Source organism: Impatiens glandulifera, chromosome 4, assembly GCF_907164915.1.
Source record: "Impatiens glandulifera chromosome 4, dImpGla2.1, whole genome shotgun sequence".
Lineage (NCBI taxonomy): Eukaryota > Viridiplantae > Streptophyta > Magnoliopsida > Ericales > Balsaminaceae > Impatiens > Impatiens glandulifera.
Window position 1 is genome coordinate 7,354,860 of NC_061865.1, and position 26,691 is coordinate 7,381,550.

At 29.7% G+C, this 26,691-nt stretch overlaps 1 protein-coding gene across 1 annotated transcript; it reads right to left on the reverse strand.

Annotated features, from left to right (window-relative positions):
- Positions 1-10,575: 10,575 nt before the first annotated feature.
- On the reverse strand, positions 10,576-11,601 carry LOC124934594 (aspartic proteinase CDR1-like). Its single transcript, XM_047475121.1, has one exon. The coding sequence runs from the start codon at positions 11,599-11,601 to the stop codon at positions 10,576-10,578; it is 1,026 nt and encodes a 341-aa protein (XP_047331077.1).
- Positions 11,602-26,691: the final 15,090 nt, after the last annotated feature.

Sequence of the window (26,691 nt, forward strand, 5' to 3'; positions counted from 1 at the left end):
CTCCGTATACTAATTGATATTTACAATTGCTAGATGGATCGATACAATTAATAAATTCGCCCAATTGTTTGCATTTCTTTGCATCACATCGAATTGGTTGATAGGAAGATGATTTCATCGGATTAAATTTGGGTTGAGTTTGTTTGTAACATTGGACACATTTGAGGCATTGAGTCCACACGATGTCGCTGGCGATGTCAAGAACTGCCCATTGCATGACGGGTGGTGTGCCGATTGAAATCTCCATGAGATAATCCCCACTAATTCCCTCAATTCTTGAGTCTATGGAAGAAATTTCCTCCGTGTCATTGTTTGGGAGTTGTAAAAGAGACTTAAGATAGGATAATCGGGAACTAGAGCGAAGGATGACTCTTTCTACAAGCTCACTTTGGTTGATCGATGAATCGTACAACGGCGATTCAAATGAATCTCGGTGGATGAGATGGGTATTAAATGATAACTTAAACTTATGCATAAATATACAACATTGAAAACCTTCTTCAAAATTGGAACTTAAATTATAATACATATCAGTATGCAAGAATCATAAAATAAAATTGATTAGTAGAATTTTGAAAATCATTAGTTAATCACTAATTTAAGCTCAATTAATTAAGGAGACCCATATTTGGCCGGCAATATGAGTTCAATTTGAATCTCATATGATAAAAACTAAGCAAGTTTATTTTTCAAATAACAATTGACCCATTATTTAATGAAATCTTGAATTTGTTTAACTATTTTCTATGTTCGAGTAACATTTAATATAATGCATTTAAACTCTTATTGTCATTTTGATTATCACAACTTTAATGTACGTATTATTATTTAAAACGTTTTAAATTAAAAGGTGGAAACATGACTACGAGGTATTTCAAACTTTTTAATAAGTTTTTTATTGATTTTTTTAAAATAAAAAAATATAAAATAAATTATTTATTTGTTTATTTTTAGAAAAGTGACTTATAGTTTATTCATTTAAAATGATCCAATAATAGAAAAACAAACATTTGACTTGACATACTTGAAATTTTCAAACCAAATTAATTTTTATATTATAATGTTAAGAATAAGTCATAAATTGAATCTAATTATCTCACGTTATAGGTTTTGTGATTTCGACATAATTAATAGTGAGACTTTGACAGGTTTCTCAATTATGTTGGGTGATTGGGACTTTTCCCATGTACACGAATAACTCTAAAGAAAATTAGCTACAAACATTAAATAAAATTTGTATAGTATTTCAAATAAAACATATAAAATGTATTATTGATTTCCTTATAAAAAAATATTTTGATTGTCCAAATATTTAATAAATATTACTTTTACTGATTATAAAAATAATTTATTTATATATTTGAGCTAGTTTGAGTCTTTTCTCATATGACCTCTTTTGTGGCCATTCATACCAATCTCATGAAAAGTATCATTTCTTGTAAGAAAAAAAAAAAGTGATTTTTTACTTTCACCCAAAAACTGCATCAGAATTATTAAAATAATATATAAATACAAAATAAGTTATAAATATTATTTCTCAACATTTACCCATTAAATATTTCAACAAACACATTCAAACTCAGAATCATCAAAGCCTCCCATACTTAATAATTAATTTAGCCAAAATATTTGGGTTTAATAAATAAATAAATGAAGATTTATGATATAAAAAGATAAGAAATTAATAAATTTTAAATTTATGAATGTTATTTATGGTATTTAGAGTCATGCAAATGAGTGGTTCGTTTTTAGATTGAGATCAATTCTGATATCAAATTTATAAGATAATTAATCTTAAATTATAGAAAATCAATTATTTAATTTCTTTTAAAAATTATGATTTTCTTATCATTTGTATTGTTTTAGGTAAATGAAAGTTATAAACATTTAAAAGACATTTGGCCTTAATATATAATATAGTTTATGTTATGTTTTATTTTATAAAATTGTATTTGAACCTAAAAGTACCAAAAACGGTAAAGTCGCATTTAAAAGATCATAGGTACTATACTTTTGAATTAAAAAAAAAATTACTTATGAAAATTATATTTTAAAATTTTAGCAATTACTAAACAACCTTCCATTAAATATATTATTAATTTGTGATTCCTTTCAAATCAAACTTTGATTTTTGATTTTATCTTTTTATATAAATTCTTTTTAGAACGCTAAGTTTTACTCCTCCTTCGGGATGTAAAGCCCACAAACACATTTAACAAATTAAAAAACACATTTAACCAATTAGTTAGTACCTTTAACCAATTATCAAACACATTTAACTAATTAGTTAGGAACTCAGGATAGCTCGAATTCAGGACCTCAAGTAAGATAGGATATCCAACTCTTTTTACCGCTAAACTAGATTATGAATAATATGAATCTTATGTTTGAATAATTAAAATTATAAATTACACATATATAATTATAAGATAAATGGAATAATTTGTTATCTTTAAAATTAATTCCAAATTTTTTTATTCATTACAACAACTAAGTTTTGATGAGAAAAACAAAAAAAAGCTATTTTTACCAATTTGGAACTCAAATTTGAGTAGCTTTTATTAATCATTTGTTTATTGGAGAGGTATTGAACAAATATTTCATTTGGATCCCCTTACATTTATCTTTTCTTCATTTGGTTGAGTTTTCATTTGTTGAGAGTGCTCATCGTTTTAGTTTTTGGATTGTCGAGTTCCTCAGTTTGGGTTATTCGAATTTTTTAATTTTAGCCATATCGAAAATTGAAACGAATTCAAATAAATTATATTAAAACCGAACCAAATTCGAATTCGATTTTTCAATTCGAATTAAATAATTCGAATTCAAACCGAATTCATTTTTTTAAAATTTTATTGCAAAATCAATTTTAAATTTGAATTATTGGAATTCAAACTAAATTCAAATTTGAATTATAGAGATTTTATTTACTAAGTCTAAAACAATAAAAAAAAATAAAAATCATTAAAATTATTCTTAGTGACTTACCAATCTTTAATGTTTCGCAGTTAAACCACAGAAGTAAGTCAATGTTAGCAATTATCAATATATTACTGGTGAGATAGTTTGATATGTGAAAGAATTTTAGAAAATCTTAGAGTTAGAGATGAGGTGAGCAACTGAAAAATCAGAAAGAACGGCTGGAAGTTGGACGACTAGAAGAAAGGGAAAGGAAAAATGAGAGATTAGGGTTTTATTGAGCTGGTTAAGAATATTATGGATATATTAGAAGACCCATGTTAATTAAATATAATTATATGTAATAAATTATATATGATATAATAAAAATAAATAATAAAAAAATAAATTTGATTTTTGGTTTGATTTTCGAGTTTAAACTTAAACTCGAAAAACAAGTCGAAAACTGTATTCAAATTCTCCCGTAAACAATTATAGTAATAGAGGAGTGGTTGAGAGAGAATTTGGAAAATGAATGAGAAAGAGAATGATATGGCATTCTGTGGGAATGTTTTAGAGGGAATAAGGAGCATATTTAAAAAATTTGGTTACCATTGTTAAAGCTTCAAGCTTATTATTATTATTTTTTCTTGAGAGCTTTGTTTGACTTGGGTTCTTCTATGTTCATCATTTCTTTGATTATTCGATATATAAAACTCTATACTTGGTCAAAATTGTCTCATTCTTTCTCAAACAGACGAGCCTTGTTTTTATTGAGTTCTTGAACAACAACTCAGAGAATAGGGATGTAATTGAGCCGAGTTAAATAGTGTTAGGCTCGAGCTCGGCTCGTCTAATATATATTCGGGATCGAGCTCGTTTTGAGCAATTACAATCGAGCTCGGTTCGTATGAATTTAGTTGAGCTCACTATAGCCGCTCGTACTCGACTCGTTTAGAGCTCTTTTAGAAAGCTCGAACTCCTCTAGAGCTCGTGTAGTGAAAGATTATTTACATGGCTGTATAAAAGGTAAATTTATAAATTATGAATGAAATATTAAAATTAGAATTATAAATATACTTTTCATAGTGTAATTAAACCTTCAAAATGATAACACTAGTCAATAACATAAAAAAAACATTTTGCTTTAGTTTTAGAATATTTCTAAAAAGGCCATAACACAAAAGTATTATCAAAAGTATTTTACTGTCATCCAATAAAAAAACATTTTGCTCTCCTCTAGCAACTCTAGCAACGTCTTACCATTGTATATTACTATCGCAAAATCAATATACCTACAGCATATATAACACATCATTAACATTCCTTATTTTCATTTCATAATATGATTACCAATAAATAAATATTTAACACTAGACAATAAAATAAAGAATATGACATTGGCTAGACGTAAGAGAGATATGAGAGCTTGCTAATCAGATCATATATATAATCATGTAATAATATTAATTATTTTAAAATATATATATTTAAATATTTTTTAATGATTTATAAATTGTATTTAAACAATATTATAAACGAACGTGTTCGTGAGCCTATAAACGAACATGTTCGTGAGCCCATAAGCGAGCCTATAAATGAACATGTTCGCGAGCTTACAAGACAAATATCGAGAAGCTCAAGCTCGGCTCGTTTAAATTTTTGAGCTTTTAAACGAGCCTGAGCTCAACTCGTTAAGACTAACGAACGAGCTCGAACGATCTTTTTACCGAGTTGAGATTCGAATAGCTCACGAGTAGCTTTGTTTTTGGAGTATCTAAACATGTTTTTGGAGTTGATATAAGTATTATTGTATATGTTTCATTTCATTTCATTGATATTTTCAAAAATAAAAATAAAAAATCAAATATTAGTTTGTACAGGTTTCAGTTTTTAATGAATATTATTCTTGTTAATGTTCGAATATGTGTTTCGGTAGTCGATAATGATTGTTTGTAGGTTTGGTAATCACTTCGGTGACTTGAACTCCTATTTTTGTTGAGAAACGAAAAAATTAACGGTCCATTAAATCGAATTTTAGAATGAAAAGGGGTGTTCTTAATGCGACCAACGTGTTTTTCTTTAGCCGATCGGAAAAAAAAAGTTAGGCGACCGAGACCGAGAATATTGAGACTTGTTTGGGCGTTTAACCCATTGTGTTTGGACTAATAATATATTATATATTATTCTATACTGAGAAATGATTTAAAACCTGAAGTTATAACGAATATAAAGTCATGAATCCACATATATAGAAGAGAGAGAAAATACGGGAAAATAGCATGTTCGAGTGATTTTTGTCCCGAATATGGCCATGTGAAGGAGAAGAGAAAAAAGTATTTATTTGGGAAAGTGGTCATGTTCGGGAAATTTTTGTATCGTGAGATTTTTGTGGCCATGTGTAGGAAAGAAAAAAATTCTTCGTTCGGGAAATTATTTTTATTTCTTTCTGATGCACAAGTGTCATGCAAGGTCAAATTCGTGATCTTACTTTCTTCACTTTATTAAAAGCCAAGTGAAGAAAGAGATATAGACTTGCGTGTTATAAATGGAGCAAGTGTTGCTACATTTATCGTAGGAGATTTAAATATATATATATATATATTTGTCTTTTGTTTAAATATAGAATCGAGTAATTTTATTACGTTATTTCTGATCATCATATGAAGTTTCGAGAATTTTGGGAATCATTTTTTAAAATAACTCGTTTTAATGTGTGTTGTATTCAGAGTCTTTCTCAACCCCAAAAATTTCAAAGGGGAAACACTCGGAACTTTTGATTAATTTATTATTTCTTCTTGTTTTCTATTTCGAATCCTCATCTTTTCCAATTGTGATCAATTTTTCTCAGGAGTCGTGTCCCGCACTCTATTATGGCTCTAACCTTGTTTATGCCTTGTGAATAGGATTAACCCATTTGCAAAATGATTAAGATTTTCTCACACAAATAAAAAAGTGTTTAGAACTCAGAACAAAAAACATAACAATCATTCAAACATCAATTGGTCAAATACTTATGAGTAGAGACTGTTTGTGAATAGATAGACGTATATGACATATCGTCATAGGCCTTTTCTTAATACGTAACCAAACACTTGACTTTTAAACGAATCTCTAATTTTCTTTTCTATAGTTTCTATGAGAAGAAAACTAAAGTGGCGACTCTAAAGTCCATTAAATCGATACATTTGTGAATGGATCGATTTAAAACATGTACAGGCAAATCCAAAAGGCCTATGTTAAAAAACTCTATTTTTGGTTCCTCATCCCTTTCCACCTTTTACGGGATGCAGAGAAATGTAAGTCAATTGATTCTTTAACATAGCTCTCCTTAACACACGAAAAACATTTTCTCTTAAAAAACAGTGCACGGGTCAAATCTACCAAAAAAATCATCATCTTCTACCGCGGAAGCACGTGAGGATGGTAAGGTATGGGATCGATAATTTCCGTGAACAAAACGCACTTTTACTTGAGGAGATGCAGAGGATTTAAGAAGAGTTCACGGAAATTCTGTCTGGTTGGTTCATATGAACCTGTTCTTACCCATATGTTTGTGGAGCAGCAAGTTCAATAACACTTAAGGACATGTTTGTTTACTTAGTTAATAAATTAACAAAGAACTGGAAAACATAATAATCTTAAATTAAAAGTCATTGGTGAAGAAGAAGAAATAAACAGAGTGATCACTGATTTCCTGTTGTTACCCAAATTTGTTCTAATCATCACCGTTGGAAACAGGGTAAGTACTTTTCTTCCATTGTCATAAACATAGATATTGCATGCCAAAATAAAAGTCATCCATCTATCTAAAACAATACACCAAAACTATAATCAAGATTGTTGCAGCGACATACCTTAATCGATAGAGTGCGGCGGCAAAAGGGACGGACGATCAACTGGCAGAGCTCTCGAGAATGGGAGGCGCTGATCTGGAAGAACAAATACACAAAAATGTCATAATCTCCAATCTCCATGAATAATCAGCAAAAATGTTTGTGAAGGATGGTTTAATGAGTTTAGTTTTGGTTGTTGCTGAAATTAGGGAGCTGAATTTGGTAAAGTTTTTTCATATGTTTGTGAAGCTTCGTTTGATTGGTCTTAGTTTGGTTGTTGTTAAGAATAGGGAGTTGAATTTGGTTTGATTTATTCCTATGTTTGTGAAGGATGGTTTAATGAGTTTGGTTGGTTTTTGGAAGAGTTTGTGAAGCTTGGTTTGATTGGTCTACTTTCTAGGTGGATGATCAATGGATTAGAGAGAAAGAGAGAAGAGAAGGAAGATTAAGAATGATGAGTAACTTCTCGGTGTTCGCACTTTCATTTTCTAACTGTCAAACTCTCAATGTTTATTGTTGTTGCATCGTGAGTTTGAAAGATGTTATAATATAAAATAATATATCTGTAAGATATTATCACAATATTATAAATTGTGATAATATTAATATTATATTATTATAATATATTAGTTTCCTTATATATTAATTATAATGTCTATATAATAGACATAACATATGTATAACCACGATAACAATTAAATACAATCTTTCTGTTTTTTATTCTAACATTGATAAATGTGTTTTTGTCAAACTCGATATTGAGAAAACATATAATCATGTTAACTAGGAGTTCTTTTCTAACATAATGGATATAATGAATCGGATGAATTAGATTTTGCGTGTCGAAAACGAAATTATACATTATCGTGAATGGGAGCTCTTAGGTTTTCTTCAAGAGTTCAAGGGGTATAAGGAAAGGGGAGCCTCTTTCCCCTTTCTTGTTTGTTATCGTTATGGAATGTCTTTTTGGAATGATGTTGTTTGCTAAAAATGCGGGTTTATTTCGTGGGATGGAGTTCGGTTAAAGACAATCTTCATTCTTTATATCTCACTTATTCTTTGCATGATTCAGGTACTGAGAGAAATGTCAAGCACCTTCGTGACATTCTTTGGTTATTTAGAGAGTGTTCAAGATTGTGTGTTAATTTGGGTAAGTCTAATATATTCTTCTCTTATTCAGTTTTATTTAGAAGAAGGATTAAATTAGCTGTATTTTTAGATTTAAAATTGGGGGGTTTTCCATCTACGTATCTCGGGGTCCCTCTAAGTTTTAAGACTAGATCCAAAGGTTCTTGGGATCCGATCAGTTGAAGCTTCCCTTTCGAAAAATTAAGATGATTTCTAAGGGTGATCGTTTAGTCCCTATCAATAACGTTCTTTCTTCAATGCCAACTTATATGATGTCTTTGTTTGTCGGAGACTTATATGAAATTATTAAAAATTAAATAATTTTTCAGCGACACTTAAATAAGCGTTGTTTCTGTTTTTGGCGACGCAAACATATGCATAGGTGATATTTCTTATGACGCTTTTAAGTGTCACCGAAATATTTTTTTTAGTGGTATAGTATCACAAATTCACAAGTAGGCAACATATCCATTTTAATAAATTTTATTTATTTTTAAACAAGTGTTTACAAACATTTTTTTATATATAGTTGAAGCTAATTCGAGGTCTCACATAAAAACCAGATAAATATTTTTAATTGTGTTTTTTTACTATGTTTGGTATGAAAATGGTGTAATTAGGTAGATGTGGGTGTGGTTGAATATGAATATGATATATAAACATTTATAACTAAGTTTCAAAAATGGTTTATAAATTTTTATTGTGATTTATTTATATTTTTTTTAATTTTTTTATGATTGAATATGCCAACATTTTTTATTTATTTATATTTGAATATGCCAACATTTTTTATTTATTTATATTTGAATATGACAACATTTTTTTAATAATTATAATTAAAAAAAATATAATATTGTTAATCTATTAAGTCTTGGTAATAATTTTTGTTGTCAAATCACTAAACGCGTACATACATTTCATTTTATGATTGTTAATTTTTAGTTTATTACTGTTATCCATACACAAACCTAGCTATATATACCAAGCCAAATAAATTCACCAAATATAAACTCATTGAAATCCGAAAATAAATGATATTCTTTTTATAATTGTAGTTTATTAATACATATAAAATAATTATTCAAACTATGAAGATTCCCGTGCGATACGCATGGATAAAAATATATTATTATTAACATAGTTGGTTAAAAAGTTGTACTTGTTTTTGTTAGGTTGCGAGTTCAAAATTTATGGGCGGGTCAACCTAAAATCTGACACAAGTATCCATTTACTCTCACATATATATCCATATTAACCAAAGCGCTCGATCTACAATCCAGACACTTTCAAAATTAAGCATTATTATATATATATATATATATATATATATATATATATATGTTACAACGTCCCGCGTTCATCAAATTTGGTATTGAATTAAAAATATAAAGTGTTATTAGCCTAGTTGGTTAGAGAGTTGTATTTGTTTTGTTAGGTTGTGAGTTCGAAACATACCTATAACATTTTTAATTTTATTTTAACCATTTTAAGTTAATAGGCGGGTCAACCCAGAATCCGATCCAAGTATCCATTTACTCTTACATATATATATTTAAATTAACCACAGCTCTCGACCCGGCAATCCGAATGTTTTCAAAATTAAGCATCATTATATGTATAGATTAGTTAGTTAAAAAGTTGAACTTATATTGTTACAACGTCCCGCGTTCATCAAATTTGGTATTGAATTAAAAATATAAAGTGTTATTAGCCTAGTTGGTTAGAGAGTTGTACTTGTTTTGTTAGGTTGTGAGTTTGAAACATACCTATAACATTTTTAATTTTATTTTAACCGTTTTAAGTTTATAGGCGGGTCAACCCAGAATCCGATCCAAGTATCCATTTACTCTTACATATATATATTTAAATTAACCACAGATCTCGACCCGGCAATCCGGATGTTTTCAAAATTAAGCATCATTATATGTATAGATTAGTTAGTTAAAAAGTTGAACTTATATTGTTACAACGTCCCGCGTTCATCAAACTTAGTGTTGAATTAAAAATATAAAGTGTTATTAGTCTAGTTGGTTAAAGAGATGCATTTGTTTTGTTAGGTTGCAAGTTAGAAACATACCTATAATATTTTTAATTTTATTTTTAACCGTTTTAAGTTTATGGGCGGGTCAACCAAGAATCCGACCCAAATATTCATTTACTCTCACATATATATCCAAATTAACCACAGCTCTCGACCCAGCAATCCGGACACTTCCAAAATTAAGCATCATTATATATATAGAGATTGGTTAGTTAAAAAGTTGAACTTATATTGTTACAACGTCCCTCTTTCATCAAATTTGGTGTTGAAATATATATATAAAGTGCTATTAACCTAGTTGGTTAAAAAGTTGTACTTATTTTGTTAGGTTGCGAGTTCGAAACATACCTATAGCATTTTTAATTTTATTTTTAACCGTTTTAAGTTTATGGACGGGTCCACCCAGAATCCGACTCAAGTATTCATTTACTCTCACATATATATTCAAATTAACCACAGCTCTCGACCCGACAATTCGAACACTTTCAAAATTAAGCATCATTATATATATATATATCCATTTATTCTCACATATATATCCAAATTAACTACAACTCTCGACTCCGACAATTTAGATACTTTCAAAATTAAGCATTATATATATATATATAGATTTGTTTCTCATATAATTTTATTCTCCAAACTTTAAATATGAGTAGCAATTACTAATTTCCCTCAGCAATAATTTGGACTAAAAGAAACTCTTCGTCTCTGAAGATCATATCCAATCATGTAGTTCATTTGAAATAGGTTCCCAAATACACCTATAGTATCATTAGTTGGCATTATCCCTATACACCATAGATCATCGACTTCAAGTCCAGTATTTTTCATCGACAAAGCCAATTGAGCATCTTCGGAAAAATGGTAAATGATCGTCGGCATTTTAAGGTACTTGTGATTCTTATAACAAAGTCTTACATGTACATCATCTGGAGGTGAAACTGGCGTGTCTTGAATATTGCTTATTAGTTCTGCTTCCAATTCATAGTACAAATTAGCTTGCAAATAGGATATTGTTGAACCCGTGTCTATCATGTTATTAGATACTCCAATGAAGGGAAATCTCATATTTTGGATGCTGACACCTTTCAATGTGATGTAATAGATGGGGTGAGATACCCCTAAGCCCAACGGGATGGAGATTGAACCGGGACTAGACATGATTACGTTAGCTCCGAAACTTATATAGCTTCTTACATTTCTTTTAGAAGGATCGGTTAGGCAGTACGAGAATTTACCCCGGATGTTATCTGGAAGACCATTAATTAATGAATGTGGCCCATATCCGATCCCAACAATACCAGCTGTGCTCTTTTCGAATACGCCAATGTTGTTATTCGAGCACCCATAAACCATTCCCGGGAGGGAAGTGTTTTCCAATTTAAAAGTTTCCGTGGCTAGTTCCCCGTAGCTCAATGAGTTGTCACTGTATTCTAATCGATATTTACAATTGCTATTTGCACCACTACAATTAATGACACCTCTTCTCAATTGTTGACATTTTGGTTCTTCACATCCAATTGGTTGATAGGATAATGATTTCATAGGATCAAATTTGCGTTGAGTCTGTTTGAAACAGTTGATACATTCGAGGCATTGAGTCCACACGATGTCGCTGGCGGTGTCAAGGATTGCCCATTGTCTGACGGTTGGTGTGCCTACGGAAAACTTCATGAGGTACTCCCCTCTAGTTGTCATAATTGTCGAGTTTAAGACATAAATTTTATTCACGTCATTGTTGGAGAGTTTTAAGAGAGACTTGAGACGGGACAAACGAGAACTAGAGCGAAAGATGGCTCTTTTTACAAGGTCACTTAGAGTGACTAATGAGTCGTACAATGGCGATTCAAATGAATCTCGATGGATGAGATAGGTTGAAAAACCGGTTAGTTTTGATGTTTTTGTTCCAAAGGTGGTTGAAAGTTGTAGCATGACATACAAAACTAAAATTAGTGAAGTGTTGAAAAAATTGCTAGCCATGATAAAATATGGAGAGAAAACTATATGAAATTTCATTTTATAGAGGCTCCAAAAATGTAGAAAAGATGTATAAAATCTGAATGTGAAATATATTGAGGTGATATTAAAGTTATTCTTTTGAAAAGTAAAAACAAGAAGTTGATATATATATATATATATATATTATTTTTTTTTTTAATTTATCCATCTTAATAAATTTCTCTCACTTAAAATATATAATTTTTTTATTAATTATATATTTTTTTCATCAACATTTTTTATATTAAAACATATAATATTACCTAACATATTTACTTTATCTATATATTAACGTTTAATTAAAAATATATAATAATAACTCTTAAATAAAAATATTTGAGGTGTACACCAAATTTTTTACACAATCGTTATATAATTTTTCTTTTCTAATTTATCTATCTTAATTAATTTATTTTTGTTAAAATATATATTTTCTCACTAATCATATTTTTTTCATCAATAATTTTTATATTAACATATTTACTTTTATATAAATATTTATAAATATATATAATAAAAATGATGAAGGTACTCGCTTTGTCCATATTCATAAAATAATTTTTCTTTCCTAATTTATCTATTTTAATTAATTTTATTTACTAAAATATATATTAATTGTGGGGATGATTCTTCGATTAGATTTTGGGACGAAATTTGGCATAGTATCAAAAGTCTAGCTACAACCTATCCTAAGATTGTTTTCATTGCTATATGTAGAAATTTCACAGTTAAAGACATGGTTGATCCTCGGTCTAGTAGTTTCGTTAGTCGAATTAGATATCGACAAAGACAAAATATTATGGAGACTTCATCCCATAATATCACCGTCCCATAACAACGAATTAGATATCGATAAATAGTAAAAATGTGTGAAAAACTTAAACAAATATTTCGATTATAGTTCCAATGAATTAAGGATTACAATTTGAAATTGCACCGCGTAATTAAATCGAATTGTTATGTTTGAAGTAGTTTTTTTCCGGTTTGATTGAAGATGAGACAGAATAGTATTTGTGCCCTGCCCCGACCTACCCAATTTTGTCTCGAACATTATAAACATAATTAAATATATAAAATCACCGATATATATATTTATTCATTATATTTTATAATAATTTTAAGTTTATTTCTTTATAATAATATAAATATTTAATATATTATATTAAAAAATCATTTATATAATTTTATTTAAAAAAATTATTTTGTAAAGAATATGGTATAAACGGTTTACGCGGGATTATCCGAAATCGAACCGGACGAGAATTCTAGTAAAATAAATTCTCCAGTACAATTTCCTCCCTACTATTATTGAATAAAAAGTATGTATCATAGATTTGTTATCATCTTTACATTTTTTAAAATTTTAAAGTAAGTCAAAATATTTTTCATGGTAAAAGTAAGTAAACATAAATCTGTCTTTTAATAGTGAAGAATTCAATCTATTGGGTAAAATAAGATTATATACAGAATTGGATAGAATTACAAAAAATTAAAATTCTAATTTATATATGTTCGTACTATTATCGTACTTCTATTGTCGTACTTCTAGGGGATGATTTTGAGGTAGTGAAAATATTTTTGGTAAAATTATTTAAAGGGTATTGAAAATAATAATAAACTAATAAATAGTAATTTAAAATAGATGGTATTTTAGTATTTAGGATAATGAATTGAGTGATGTGATTGATAAGAGAAGGAGTGAAAAAAAGTTTGAGTGGGTTGGGTTATTTAAATAACCCCAACCGAACAAGGCCTTTCTCTTTTTACCATTTTCAATATACCTATAAATTAAACGATTATTCTCTTATCTAGTCTCACTATATCAATATTTTTTCATGGCAAACAAATTTTTTATCTTCCAACAATTTTAGTTTTATATGTCTGTGCTACAAATTACAACCGACTCCGTTACAAATGCATCAAAACTTATAATTTTTGTGTACTTATCTTATATATCGAGATTCACTTGAATCACTAATTTTCTTATATGCTAATTATAATGTCTATACAATAGACGAAGAGTTACAGAAGGAGAAAATTTGAGGGAGGGAATGATGTGTCACTACATTACTGGTTGGAAAAAGTTAAAAAGTGAGGAGAGATAAATTTCATTATTTTTTTGGCTAATCAAATTGCGCCACATCATTCCCTCCCTCAATTTCCCTCTCTCAATCATTTCTAAATAAACATATTCTATATAACCAACATATATATCATTTAATACCATCTTTCTTCTATATTCTAACCTGGTATCAGAGTCAAACTTTTAATCTTGAGCTACAAATTTAGTCACACGTTGCCTCTATCAATAGTTACCTTAGCCATTGATGGAGGGTTCCAATTATTATTATTATTAATATTTTTTCTTTTAAATAATTAGGTTGATAGAGGGCTCTAACAAATCTCTAATAATTATTATTATATTTTTTTTAAAATAATTCGACTGATGTTATTATTTTTTCTTCAACAATAATGCATATTCTCTGAGTTTGTTTTATGTTGTTGCTGTATCCCAATAGTTAATGTCATATTTTTATTGGTGTTAATCCAATCATATGTGCTTCTTTACTGGTTATTTAATCAACTCACTGTCATTCTCTCGTTAGAATGGGTTTTACATGTGTTGTTTCACCCCAGCGTTTTATTCTCCTGGGTTTCTACATTCTTCGCTGGTTTTCTTTAATACAACACACTGTCATCCCGTTGTTGGATGGATTTCGAGACTCGCAAGTAACTTTGGAGTTCATTTGGTTGTTGTTTCACCCCAACATTCAATTCCTATGAGATTATACTTCTTCGTTGGTTTATCAGTCAACACACTGTTATCCTGTTACTAGATGGAGCTCAAGAGTTTATGAAGCTTGAAGAATACACCATCAACATTTCAACATCTCGTCCTCAACCTCAAGTTGTTCAATTATTTTTCATCTTGAGTTTGTGGAGGGATGTTAGAATATAAGATAATATATATTTAAGATATTATTACAATATTATAAATTGTGATAATATCATTATTATATTATATTAGTTTCCTTATATGCTGATTATAATGTTTATATAATAGACATATTTTAAGTAACCAACCTATAACAATTCAATATAATATTTCTTCTATATTTTAACATTTAATATTTTTAGAATAAATTTCATGATGTACTAAAATTAAGAAAAAGAATTTTAGTGTTAACACCAAGAAATAAAAATTATATTTTTTATTTTAGTTTTGGTTCCCTCTAATTTTGAGAAGATTCTTACATTTATTTTTAATCAGATATGATATACAATAACTCAAACGAGTTTGAGTACTTTATATACAAACATGAAATAAAATTTTATAATATTTTTTCATTTTTAATATACACAAACTTTTTTTTTACAAAATTTGATGATGTTTACCATTACAGTCGCTAGTAGTTGAAAAACATTATAATTTTACTTGGGGCATAGATATATTTATTATTAGTCAGCATTTGTGTCCATTAATTATTATTTAAATATTAAATACAAAATTAATAATCTATAAATATACAAAATTAAATAATAAATAAATAAACTTTTAAATCTAAACTAAGGCGTTGATGAACTGCGATCTTATGAGACTTAAGAGGAAAAAGATGAAACGAGTTGCGAGGAGGAGGAGGTGTTGTCTCTAATTGGAGGATGATGTAAAGTAACTAGAATTATGATTTTGCAAACCCTAGATTTTGCATTTTTCTGCAATAAAGTAATTTGAACTTTTTTTTATCACTTATTCTTCTCTACATTTGATTTTCATAAACATAAATAGTACCGGTACTGAGTCTTATTATTTATTTATTTATGTTCTCTCATATTTATGTTTTTCTAATATGATACTCCTTTACATTTTCTTCAATTTTTGTTTGACTTCCATTTAATTGCTCACTATTTCTCCATCTACAAAGATTGTTCTTAATTTAGTTCAATTTTATTTAACTTTTTTATATATATATATATATTCAACTATAGAAATGGTATGAATTTCACATTTCTTAATTTCTTTTAGTTGATTAGTCGAGTTCGAGTATACATTTTGGTACTCGATCGAGCTCGAGTATTACAATGTAGTTCGAGTCGAGTTCGAGTAATATTGTACTTGGCTCGGCTCGACTCGTTTACACCCCTACATGTGTATTTAGTGAAGACCATTTTATGATGACTGCTTATGAAAGTTCTGCAACCTAAAACATGTTATAGTCACAATATATTTTTTCTTTCTTTTCCCTCAGTTTTTTTTTTTTTTTTTTTTAATTTGTCTTAGAGAATAGAAGAACAAGGAATCAATTTTTTTTTTGTTTCATGTTGTTTTTTCACATGGTTCTTTAGCATGTGTCTTGTCTTGTTTTTCTGAATTGGTTGACTTAATAGATGGATATGAAGCTCAATTGCATTTTAATTATTAGTTAGTTTTTAATTATTTTATTATTAATTATGATTTCTGTTATTTTATTATTAATTAGTTTTATAATTATATATATATATAATTTTAAAAATATTTATTAATTTATAATTTAAAAAGCTGTTTATAACTAGAAAAAATGCATTTAAATGATAAATATTTTTTAAATTATATAAATATTATTTTATTTCGTTTCGTTTGGTTGTTGTTTTATCGTGGATAGATGTTGGTTAGCCATTAAAGGAAGACCTTTTTATTTATTTATAAAGTTGTTATTTTCTCAATTCTTAAATTTTTTCCATATCTCCTTTATAAGATAATTGATAATTTGGAGTTGAATAAGTTATCTTTATTTTGGTACTATAGTTTATTAATATATATATAAAATAATTATTCAAATTGGCTTGCTCATAGATTTTTATTCTCCAACCTTTAAATGATTAGTTATGCTTATTTCTCTGAACAATTAGTTGGACATAAAGAAACTCTTAGACTCTCAAGAACATATATTGGCTTGCTCACAGATTATGCTTGTTTTCTTTGTGGAGTCCAAGTAGTCCTCATGAATAAGGTTTTTTAATTAGCTACAAATTGATTGATTTGATTTGAGTTCATTCGAGAATACTGAACTAAAAAATTGAGTTCATCATTGATTCCATTATATGTATGATTTCCTGATATTGTTGGATCCTTTTGTCACGATTCTTTTTCATTTAATCAAAGTGACAAAAAGTTGTGTTATTGTCAACTCTAGAAAAAAGTTGTTATCGACATTTTTTTGGAATATTTGTATCAATGTGATTTAGAGAAATGCGAGTGTACCATAAAGGAGATATACACTCTATAAGATATTGGTAGAAAGGTACGGCGGCGATATAAATAAAAAAGACCGTTTTAAAAGTTGGAGTGGAGGTTATTATAGTTCTAACTTCTTTAATAAATTTTGGTTTAAACATAGAGTTTATAATCTTAGTCATCTTAAATGTAATTTATCTTAAAAGTAAAAATGTAACCCTAGATAAATGTTGAAATACAAATTCCTTTGTCCTCCATCCTTATTAGAAATGACAACCGATACCCATCAAGTCGGGTAAATAATGAGAAAATTTTGGGGTTAAAACTGGGATGTTACCCGATTATTGACATGCTGGGTACTAGAATAGAACAAATAGGGATACTTTTATTTATTTATTTTTTAATTAAATAAAAAATCAAATAATTTTAGTGTTTTATAAGATGAAAATTATAATATATTTTTTTAAAAAGGGCATTCTTATAAAAAAAAACATTTAAGCAGGCTAAAGAAAGTTTATTAAGCTAAAGATTCTAAATTTATAAAATAATTTTAATTTATATAACAAATGTGATTTTGTAATAGTTCAGTTAAAACTAAAAATAAATAAGAGAATTTGCAAAATAAACATGTGTTTGTAAAAATTAGGTTCCTTGGAATTAATTGGGTCAAATATTTGTGCGTTCGGAATATAGAATTTCGAGTCATTTATAAAACAAAAGTGTTTGTACAATTTTTATTTATAAGACAAACATGTTTTTTTTTTTTTTTGAAAAGTTCAGTTCAAATTTTAAAATTTGGCAAAACAAACATTATAGTGTTTTTAAAAATTTTGGTTCCTTGCAATAAATTGGTGAGTATTCATTGGTTCGAATAATTTCAAGTCATATAGAAACCCAATTTTTTAGGGCAAGTTCAAAGCCTGATTTGGATCGGTTTATCCTAATTTTGTGCCACACACAAATAAACAAGAACGTTAATTTGCTATACAATAAAATTATCTCAATAATTTTTAATTTCTTTTTATTATGTTTAAAGAACATTATTCTAGAACTATGATCTATCATTAATTTAAGACGATTAATTAAAAATATAATGGATCATTTTACTTTAATTTAAGATGTGTAAAATATAATTTGTAGCATTTTATTTCTCCTAAACTAATAATAATTATGTGAATTCACTATATAATACGGGTGTCGTCGAAGAGTCGGTCATCGGTGAGTCAGGGTCAACAGTTAATTGGGCACGCCGATCAGTGGGGTTGTCGATCAACGGGGGTCGTCAGTCAGTCGGGCAGTCGATCAGCGTGGGTCGTCGGTGAATCGGGCAGTCACAAGAAGTCGGTTAGTTAGGGTCAAATTATTAACCTTTTATGTTATTATTTATTAAAAAAATAAATAAATTAAAGTTCACACACTGCTTATTTTTTTTTGGGTGAACTATATATAGTGCGACCCGAAATAAAAAAATTACGGTTGAACTATAACTCACCTGGATGAATAATCCAGCTAAAGGTAAAACATAGTTACTGGAGAAGTATCGTTCACCCGCTGCTTTTTATAACAAATTAATATGAAATTTAGATGCAGCGAGAGAAAAGAGATGAATTTGAGTTAAAAATAACATGTGGATCAACCATTTCGGAGCTTAGTTATTTTAGATCCCTGAGCATTTTATTAATTAAATTAATTAGCCTGCATTGTGATTGACTGGGACATGGGAACATAGAGCTCTCGGTAAAGAAGATCTGGGTTGATGAGGGTTTTGGAGTTTTTTGAGTTTGTTGTATTAGTTGTAGACTTGTAGAGGAGATGCATGCTGTTATTTTTTGCACTGAGTTGAACTACTCAATAAATCATTTCGTGATATAATCTGTAATGATTTTGAATTTATATTTATTTAAACATATGTCCTTAGTATAATATTAATTATCTCGAACAAATATATTATTAATAATTAATATATATATATATATATATATATATATATATATATATTACTCATTAATTCTAAACATTTGATAAACTTACGGTAGCTTACGGATCATGATTTCATGATCAAATCAAAAGTTATGGACTTCTGAAACTTTGACCAAAATAAGAACACTCAGTCATAATGTTTTAACCTTAGGATCGAGAAAATGAACATTGGGTTCAAAATTAAGACCAAGAAAACAAACCCTAGGTCAAAACCTAGGACTGAGAAAATGCACACAGGACCGAGGATCCTATGACCGAGTTTTCTGACCCAAAACCGGTGTTCCTCAGCTAGGACCGAGGATCAGGACCTGTATTCTTCAGCTAGGACCGATGATTAGGATCGAGTTTTCTAACCCTAGGACGGAAGACTAGGACAAAGTTTTCTAACCCTAGGACTGAGCCCTCCTCTTATCCTAGGATCGATGTCTCTAACCCTAGAACGGAGCCCTCACTAAGTCTAGGACCTGTAAACCTAACCCTAACCCTAGACCTATGACCGATAGCTACCTAACCCTAGGATCGAGCACTTAGACTAGTAGACTTGACCAGGGACCGAGCCTCCCCATTCTTTGACCGAGCCTCCCAAGCCCGGGACCGAGCTCTCTAATCCTTTAACTCATGCGACTAAGCCATGTTCCGGTCTTGAAAATAATCCCGAAAGGTCAGAAAATGATAATTTTTTATATTTTCAGGATATTTTCTAAACCAATATTTTGGATAAGGCCCCGTTTGGAATTTATTTTTAAATTCTAACATTCTCTTTTGACATTTTCAAGTTTTTTAAATCTGAATACCAATCTAACAAGTACACCCCCCTTTTAAATAATTTAGTATAATTATTTAAAGCCTATCCTTACTTAGGACCCTTAGACTACTAATTAAAGATAATAAATGTTATAATTGGATTTATAGAAACTAGACTTTGTTTATTTTAGAAAAAAAAATCAAAAACTGTCCTTAGGCAGGTGTAGAGGACATAGCGCGAAAGTCCTTTCCCGAGCGTAAACAGACAATGAACCACTTTTTTTCAGAAACTCTGGTATAAATACGTTTGTACACGTATTATTTTATTGATTTTCATAAAATCTCTTGATGACTCTGATTTTCAATAAATAATCTTTAAATTGGTTATGTTTAATTAATTTAAATCGGGTTCAGTTTAAATTGTTATTTATCTTCCCAAATTATTTAAAATTTGAATAATTGATTAATTATTTTTACATAATTAATTTTTTACCGCTCTAGATATTTTTAAAATCTTTTCAAAACTAAATGTTTAATTTTAAAAGTTGTCTGGCACGCAAACCAAGGTTGAAACTCATCAAACTTCGAACTATCCCGCGATATGATATTTCCCCATATTGTCACGTGTCTGCCTCGCCGCGACGCAACGCGTGCTAAGCTTCGGGGACCAGGAGGTCGGACGGTTACAATTATAATTACATTAATTTTAGTTTTGTATGTCATGCTACAATTTCCAACCTGCCTTTGAAATAAAAACATCAAAATTAAGTGGTTTTACTATCTCATCCATTAAGATTCATTTGAATAGTTCTACGACTCATTGGTCAACCAAAGTGACCTTGTAGATAAGGGTGAATAAACGGGTAAAACCAACCTGATTTGTCCGATTCATAATAAATTTAAAACCAAACCATTTTACTAATTAATACGGATCAGATATGGATTGAATTAAATATGTTTTAGACAATTCAAACTAATATATATATATATATATATATATATATATATATATATTTGTAAAATGTCAATTTAAAATTATTCAATAATAATTTTTTTATAATTAATTATTTTATTTGTATTTAATTAAAAAAAATTAAATTGAATTAAATATATTATATATATAAGTTTATTAAATCCAATCCGAATTAAACTCAATCCGAATTTAATGTAATCTGAATTCAATTCAAATTGAAATAATTAATCTAATTTTGTAATTCGAATTCGGTTCGAATTAATTCGTCAAATATTCGCTTCTAGGAAAATTCAATTTAATATTTTTTTATCTAATTATTTAAATTTCAATTTATTTTATTATTTAATATGTTTAATTATAAAAAATATTATTAAATCTTTAATGTTATAATTAATTTTGAGTATTTATAATAGTATTTTTATTTTTTCTAAAACCTCTAATCAATTACTTTTGAATATTTTAATTAATTAAAATAAAATTTGAATCTAAAAAAAGTAATAAAATAAAATTATTGTTGATTAAACAATGCTCAAATAAGTAAAATAAATATATTTTATTTAAGTGAAATGTAATTTAAAAAAAATTAGAAATTATATTTTTATTTAGATAATTTGAATAATCATAATCCAATTCGATTTCAATCAATCCAAAATATCCAATCTGAATTGGTATCGCATTAGATTTCGGATTAATCCATCCAATGTTCACCCCTACTCTTAGAAAGAGTCATTTTTCGCTATAGTTCTCGTTTGTCCCATCTCAAATCTCTCTTAAACGACAATTGTGGCAAGTAGTGGGGTACCTTATAAAAATTTCCATTGGCACACCACCCGTCGAGCAATGGTCAGTCTTTGACACCCGCCAATCATGTCATGTGGACTAAAGGCCTCAAATGTATCAACTGTTCTTAAAAGACTCAACCCAAACTTAATCCAAATAAATCATCATATCTACCAATTCTACAACTGGGCACACATGCATGTTAATTGTAGTGGTGCAACTAGCAATTCTAAATATCATTTAGAATACAAAGACGACTCATTCACCTTCAGGAAACTAGTAAAAGATTATTTAATGGTCCAAGTAAATATAGGTTACAATGTCTCTATTTATAGGAGTACATCACAAGCCAAAAGACTAAAATACTAGTTTAAGTCCAATAAAGGCTTAAAACTCAATTACAATATAAACTCTAATTAAATATGAGTCAAAAATCCAATATTTTGGTCAACAATAATTTGGACTAAAAGAAATTCTTTTTCTCACAAGATCATATCCAATCATGGTCTGCAATTGTAATACGCTCCCAATTAAATTTACAGAACCACTAGTTGGGACAATCGTTAGACACATAAGATTTCCGTAATCCAACATACTATTTCTCATCGGCAAAGCCAAGTCAGCGCCTTCAGAAAAATGGAACACGATCGTTGGAAATTTAAAGTTCATGCGGTACTTGTAGCAAAGTTTTACATAAGTAGATGGACGTGGAGGAATTGGCGTGTCTTGAACTTCGTTTATTAGTAAATTTTCCAATTGTTGGTACATATTCCACAAAGCAAGAATTATGGCAAGTAAAGGGGACTACCTTATGGAGTTTTGGATTGGCACACCACCCGTCAAACAATGGGCAACCTTTGACACTGGCAGTGACTTCGTGTGGACTCAATGCCACAAATGTATCAACTGTTACAAACAGACTCAACCCATATTTAATCCGAAGAAATCATCATCCTATCGACCAATTCTGGCAAAAAGGATAGTAATGAGCCTGAGTCGAACATGATATTACCTTTCTCATGAGAACCAATCATGAAGGGAAATCCCCTATTGTTGACACTGATCGCTTCCAATGTAACGTGATAGTAGTCTTCAGGTACGCTTAAGGATTGAACCAATGGGGTGGAGATTGAACCGTCACTAGACAAGATTGCGTTAGCTCCAAAGCTTATCTTGCTTCTTGCATTTTTATCATAAGGATTAGTTAGGCAATAAGAGAATCTACTACCCATGTCATTGGGAAGCTGACTGAGTAATGAGTGTGGCCCATTTCCGAGCCTAACAATGCCAGCCGATGTTTTTTTGAACATGCCAATGTTGTTATTCGAGCACCCATAAAACATTCCTTGGATGTAGTGATTTCCCAATTTAAAGGGGCTAGTTCCCCGGAGCTGGATGAGTTGTCACCGTATTCTAATCGATATTTACAATTGCTATTTGCACCACTACAATTAACCACCTCTGTGCCCAATTGTTGGCATGTTAATGATTCACATAGAATTGGTCGATAGGATGATGATTTCTTCGGATTAAATATGGGTTGAGTCTGTTTGTAACAGTTGATACATTTTTGGCATTGAGTCCACACGAAGTCACTGCCGGTGTCAAAGGTTGCCCATTGTTCGACGGGTGGTGTGCCAATCGAAAACTCCATAAGGTAGTCCCCTTAATTTACTTGCCATAATTCTTCTTCTGTGGAATAAATTTCCTCCACGGCATTGTTGTAGAGTTTTAAGAGAGACTTGAGACGAGACAAACGGGAACTAGAGCGAAAGATGGCTCTTTCTACAAGGTCACTTTGGTTGACCGATGAGTCGTAGAATGGCGATTCAAATGAATCTCGATGGATGAGATCGATTGAAAAACCGCTTAATTTTAATGTTTTTGTTCCGAAGACAGTTGAAAATTGTAACATGACATACCAAACTAAAATTAGTGTAGGGTAGAAAAAAATGCTTGCCATGATAAAATATGGAGAGAAGACTATATAAAATTTAAATTTATAGAGGTCCCAAAAATGTTTAAAATCTGAATGTGAAATATATTAAGGTAATATTACAGTTATTGACTTTTTCTAACAATATTAGTCAAGAAAGATAAAAAAAAAGTTGATATATGTAATTTTTTATTGTTTTCTATAATAAGGATCGATAGAAAGGACACAAATATAATAATATGAGGGGAAAAAATAACATAAAAAAGGACGTAAAACACATTCCTTTATATTTTATAATAATACTGAAATCAAGTTCAGAACTTTAAATGAACTTAAACTTAGGCAAAAACTTAAACTTATGTATATATATAATATTGAAAACCTTTTTCAAAATTGAAACTTAAACTTAAGTTATGTTAATTGAAACCTTCCGATTACTATACATTTCAGTATGACAGAAACATAAAGTAGATGTGTTCAAAAATCATCGGATAAATTATGATAGTTTGAGTTAGAAATAATTTAAATTTGAATCTCTTTTGATTGATTAGAACGACCCAGTACATTTTCAAATAAGAATTGATCAATTATTTAATGCAAATCTGAATTTGTTTAAATATTTTATAGCTTCGAGCAACTTACATTTTTACTTATTTTATTATCACATCTTTAATATGAAAATAATTTATTTATTAATTATTTTTATAAGTGATTTAGTTCTTTCATTTAAAATGTTCTAAATTAAAGAAATGATATAATCATTTTCATTGGACAAAACAAATATTTTCCTCGGCATATTCGAAATTTCAAACGAAATTAAGCAATTAATTTGAAATGTTAAGAACATTTCAAAAAGTGAAGCTAACTATTTCGCATTATAATGGGTGATTTTTGTGATTTCGGTGATTTTTGTGATTTCTGCTAGATTACCTTACATGTTTCTTAGTTTTGTTGGGGGATGAGATCTCTCTTCTTCACGTAGGAGTTATGTCATGTACATACATTAGTTTAAACCAGCCGAATTGATAAGGCCTAGACCTATTCGGTTTTATTATAAAAATAACCAAAATTTAAAAACATTTTTGACCTACCTCACATTACATCACATCACTTCATTTATTAAATAAAATTAGCATATATCCCGTGCATTTGCACGAGTAATAATATAAAAAACCGTGTAAAAAATATTACCGTAATTTTTTTATGGGCGGGTCAACCCACAATCCGACCCAAGTATCCATTTACTTTCACATATATTCAAATTAACCACAGCTCTCAACCCGGCAATCCGGCAATCCGGCAATCCGGACACTTTAAAAATTAAGGATTATATATATATATATATATATATATATTTTGCCAAATTTATTTAAGTCCATATAATCTCTCTAAGAAGATATATATTTTCATTTCTTTATAATTAGATTTGATATACAATAACACGAAATATACTTTGAGATCGTTAGCGATAAATTACATGAAATAAAATTTGTATTGTATTTCAAATAAACATATAGAATGTAAAGTTGGTTTCTCAGAAAAAAAAATATATTTATTGTCAAACCTAATTAACTAGAAAAGAGTTGTTATTCCCACACTATTACAAATTTCAAGATATAGTTTGAGTCTTTTGTACTGTCCAAAAGAAGGTCAGATCCTCTATTACTAAAAATCCTCTGTTCCTCCTGTTGCCTCTCACATGTAGAGGGTAAAAATGACCTTTAACACAAAAAAAATAGAGCATATTTACACTTTTGCCCCTTCCTGTGAGAAGGAAGGGGGAGCAGACAACCTTTGGTAGCAAACAAACCTGGTTGGTCCAAAAGGGCATTCATACCAATCTCAAGAAAATAATAATTTCGTGTAAGAAAAAAAAGTGATTTTTTAATTTGCACCCAAAAAACTGCATTAATTATTAATAAAAATTAAATACAAAATGTTGGGTCAAATTATTTTGACTAAGTGTCGAAATAGTTTGACTATTGGAATTTTGATGATGAATGAGTATCTATGCGCCTAATTGTCTTTAGTGCAGGTGTATCATAATCAGACTTTATTAGACTTGGTTCTAATGAGGTTCATTAGACCGATTTGGCATTAGATGCACGGAGTTAGACGTGCAGTCTAAATGGTTAAGTTAGACGTGCAGTCTAACTAGCGGAGTTAGACGTGCAGTCTAACTAGTTGAGTTAGACGTGCAGTCTAACTGGTTGAGTTAGACGTGCAGTCTAACTGGTTGAGTTAGACGTGCAGTCTAACTAGCGGAGTTAGACGTGCAGTCTAACTGGTTGAGTTAGACGTGCAGTCTAACTGGTTGAGTTAGCAGTCTAACACACGAAGTTAGACGTGCAGTCTAACTAGCGGAGTTAGACGTGCAGTCTAACTGGTTGAGTTAGATGTGCAGTCTAACTGGTTGAGTTATACGTGCAGTCTAACTAGTTGAGTTAGACGTGCAGTCTAACACACGGAGTTAGATGTGCAGTCTAACTAGCGGAGTTAGACGTGCAGTCTAACTAGTTGAGTTAGACGTGCAGTCTAACACACGGAGTTAGACATGCAGTCTAACTAGCGGAGTTAGACGTGCAGTCTAACCAGCGGAGTTAGATTTGCAGTCTAACTAGTTGAGTTAGACGTGCAGTCTAACTAGCGAAGTTAGACGCGCAGTCTAACTGGTTGAGTTAGACGCGCAGTCTAACTGGTTGAGTTAGACGTGCAGTCTAAACAGTTGAATTAGACGTGGACTCTAATAGAATATGAAAGTTAGACGTGTAGTCTAACTGATGAAAGTTAGACGTGCAGTCTAACTCCTTCAGATTAGTCTGAAGTGTTTGTAATTAGACGTTAAGTCTAATCTCATTATACCAGGTGGTCATTAGACGGGGACGTCTGATTTCATTAGACGAGGTCGTCTAATTGAAATACGTCTAATGTTATACTTAAGTAGTTGTTTGAATCTAGCACCCGCCTACCCACGTGCTTTAATTGTACGCTACTCTTGCTCCACTTTCTAGTGAAGATCAATACGACAGCCAACTGCAACCAATCAACCAATGCCACATAAGCGAATATCATTCACACTACTTATTTTCTAAGTACATCTCTGAAGAATATTCGGCGCACTACCTGTTGTGTATGGCCATGATCCTTGTATTTAGAGTCTGTTGT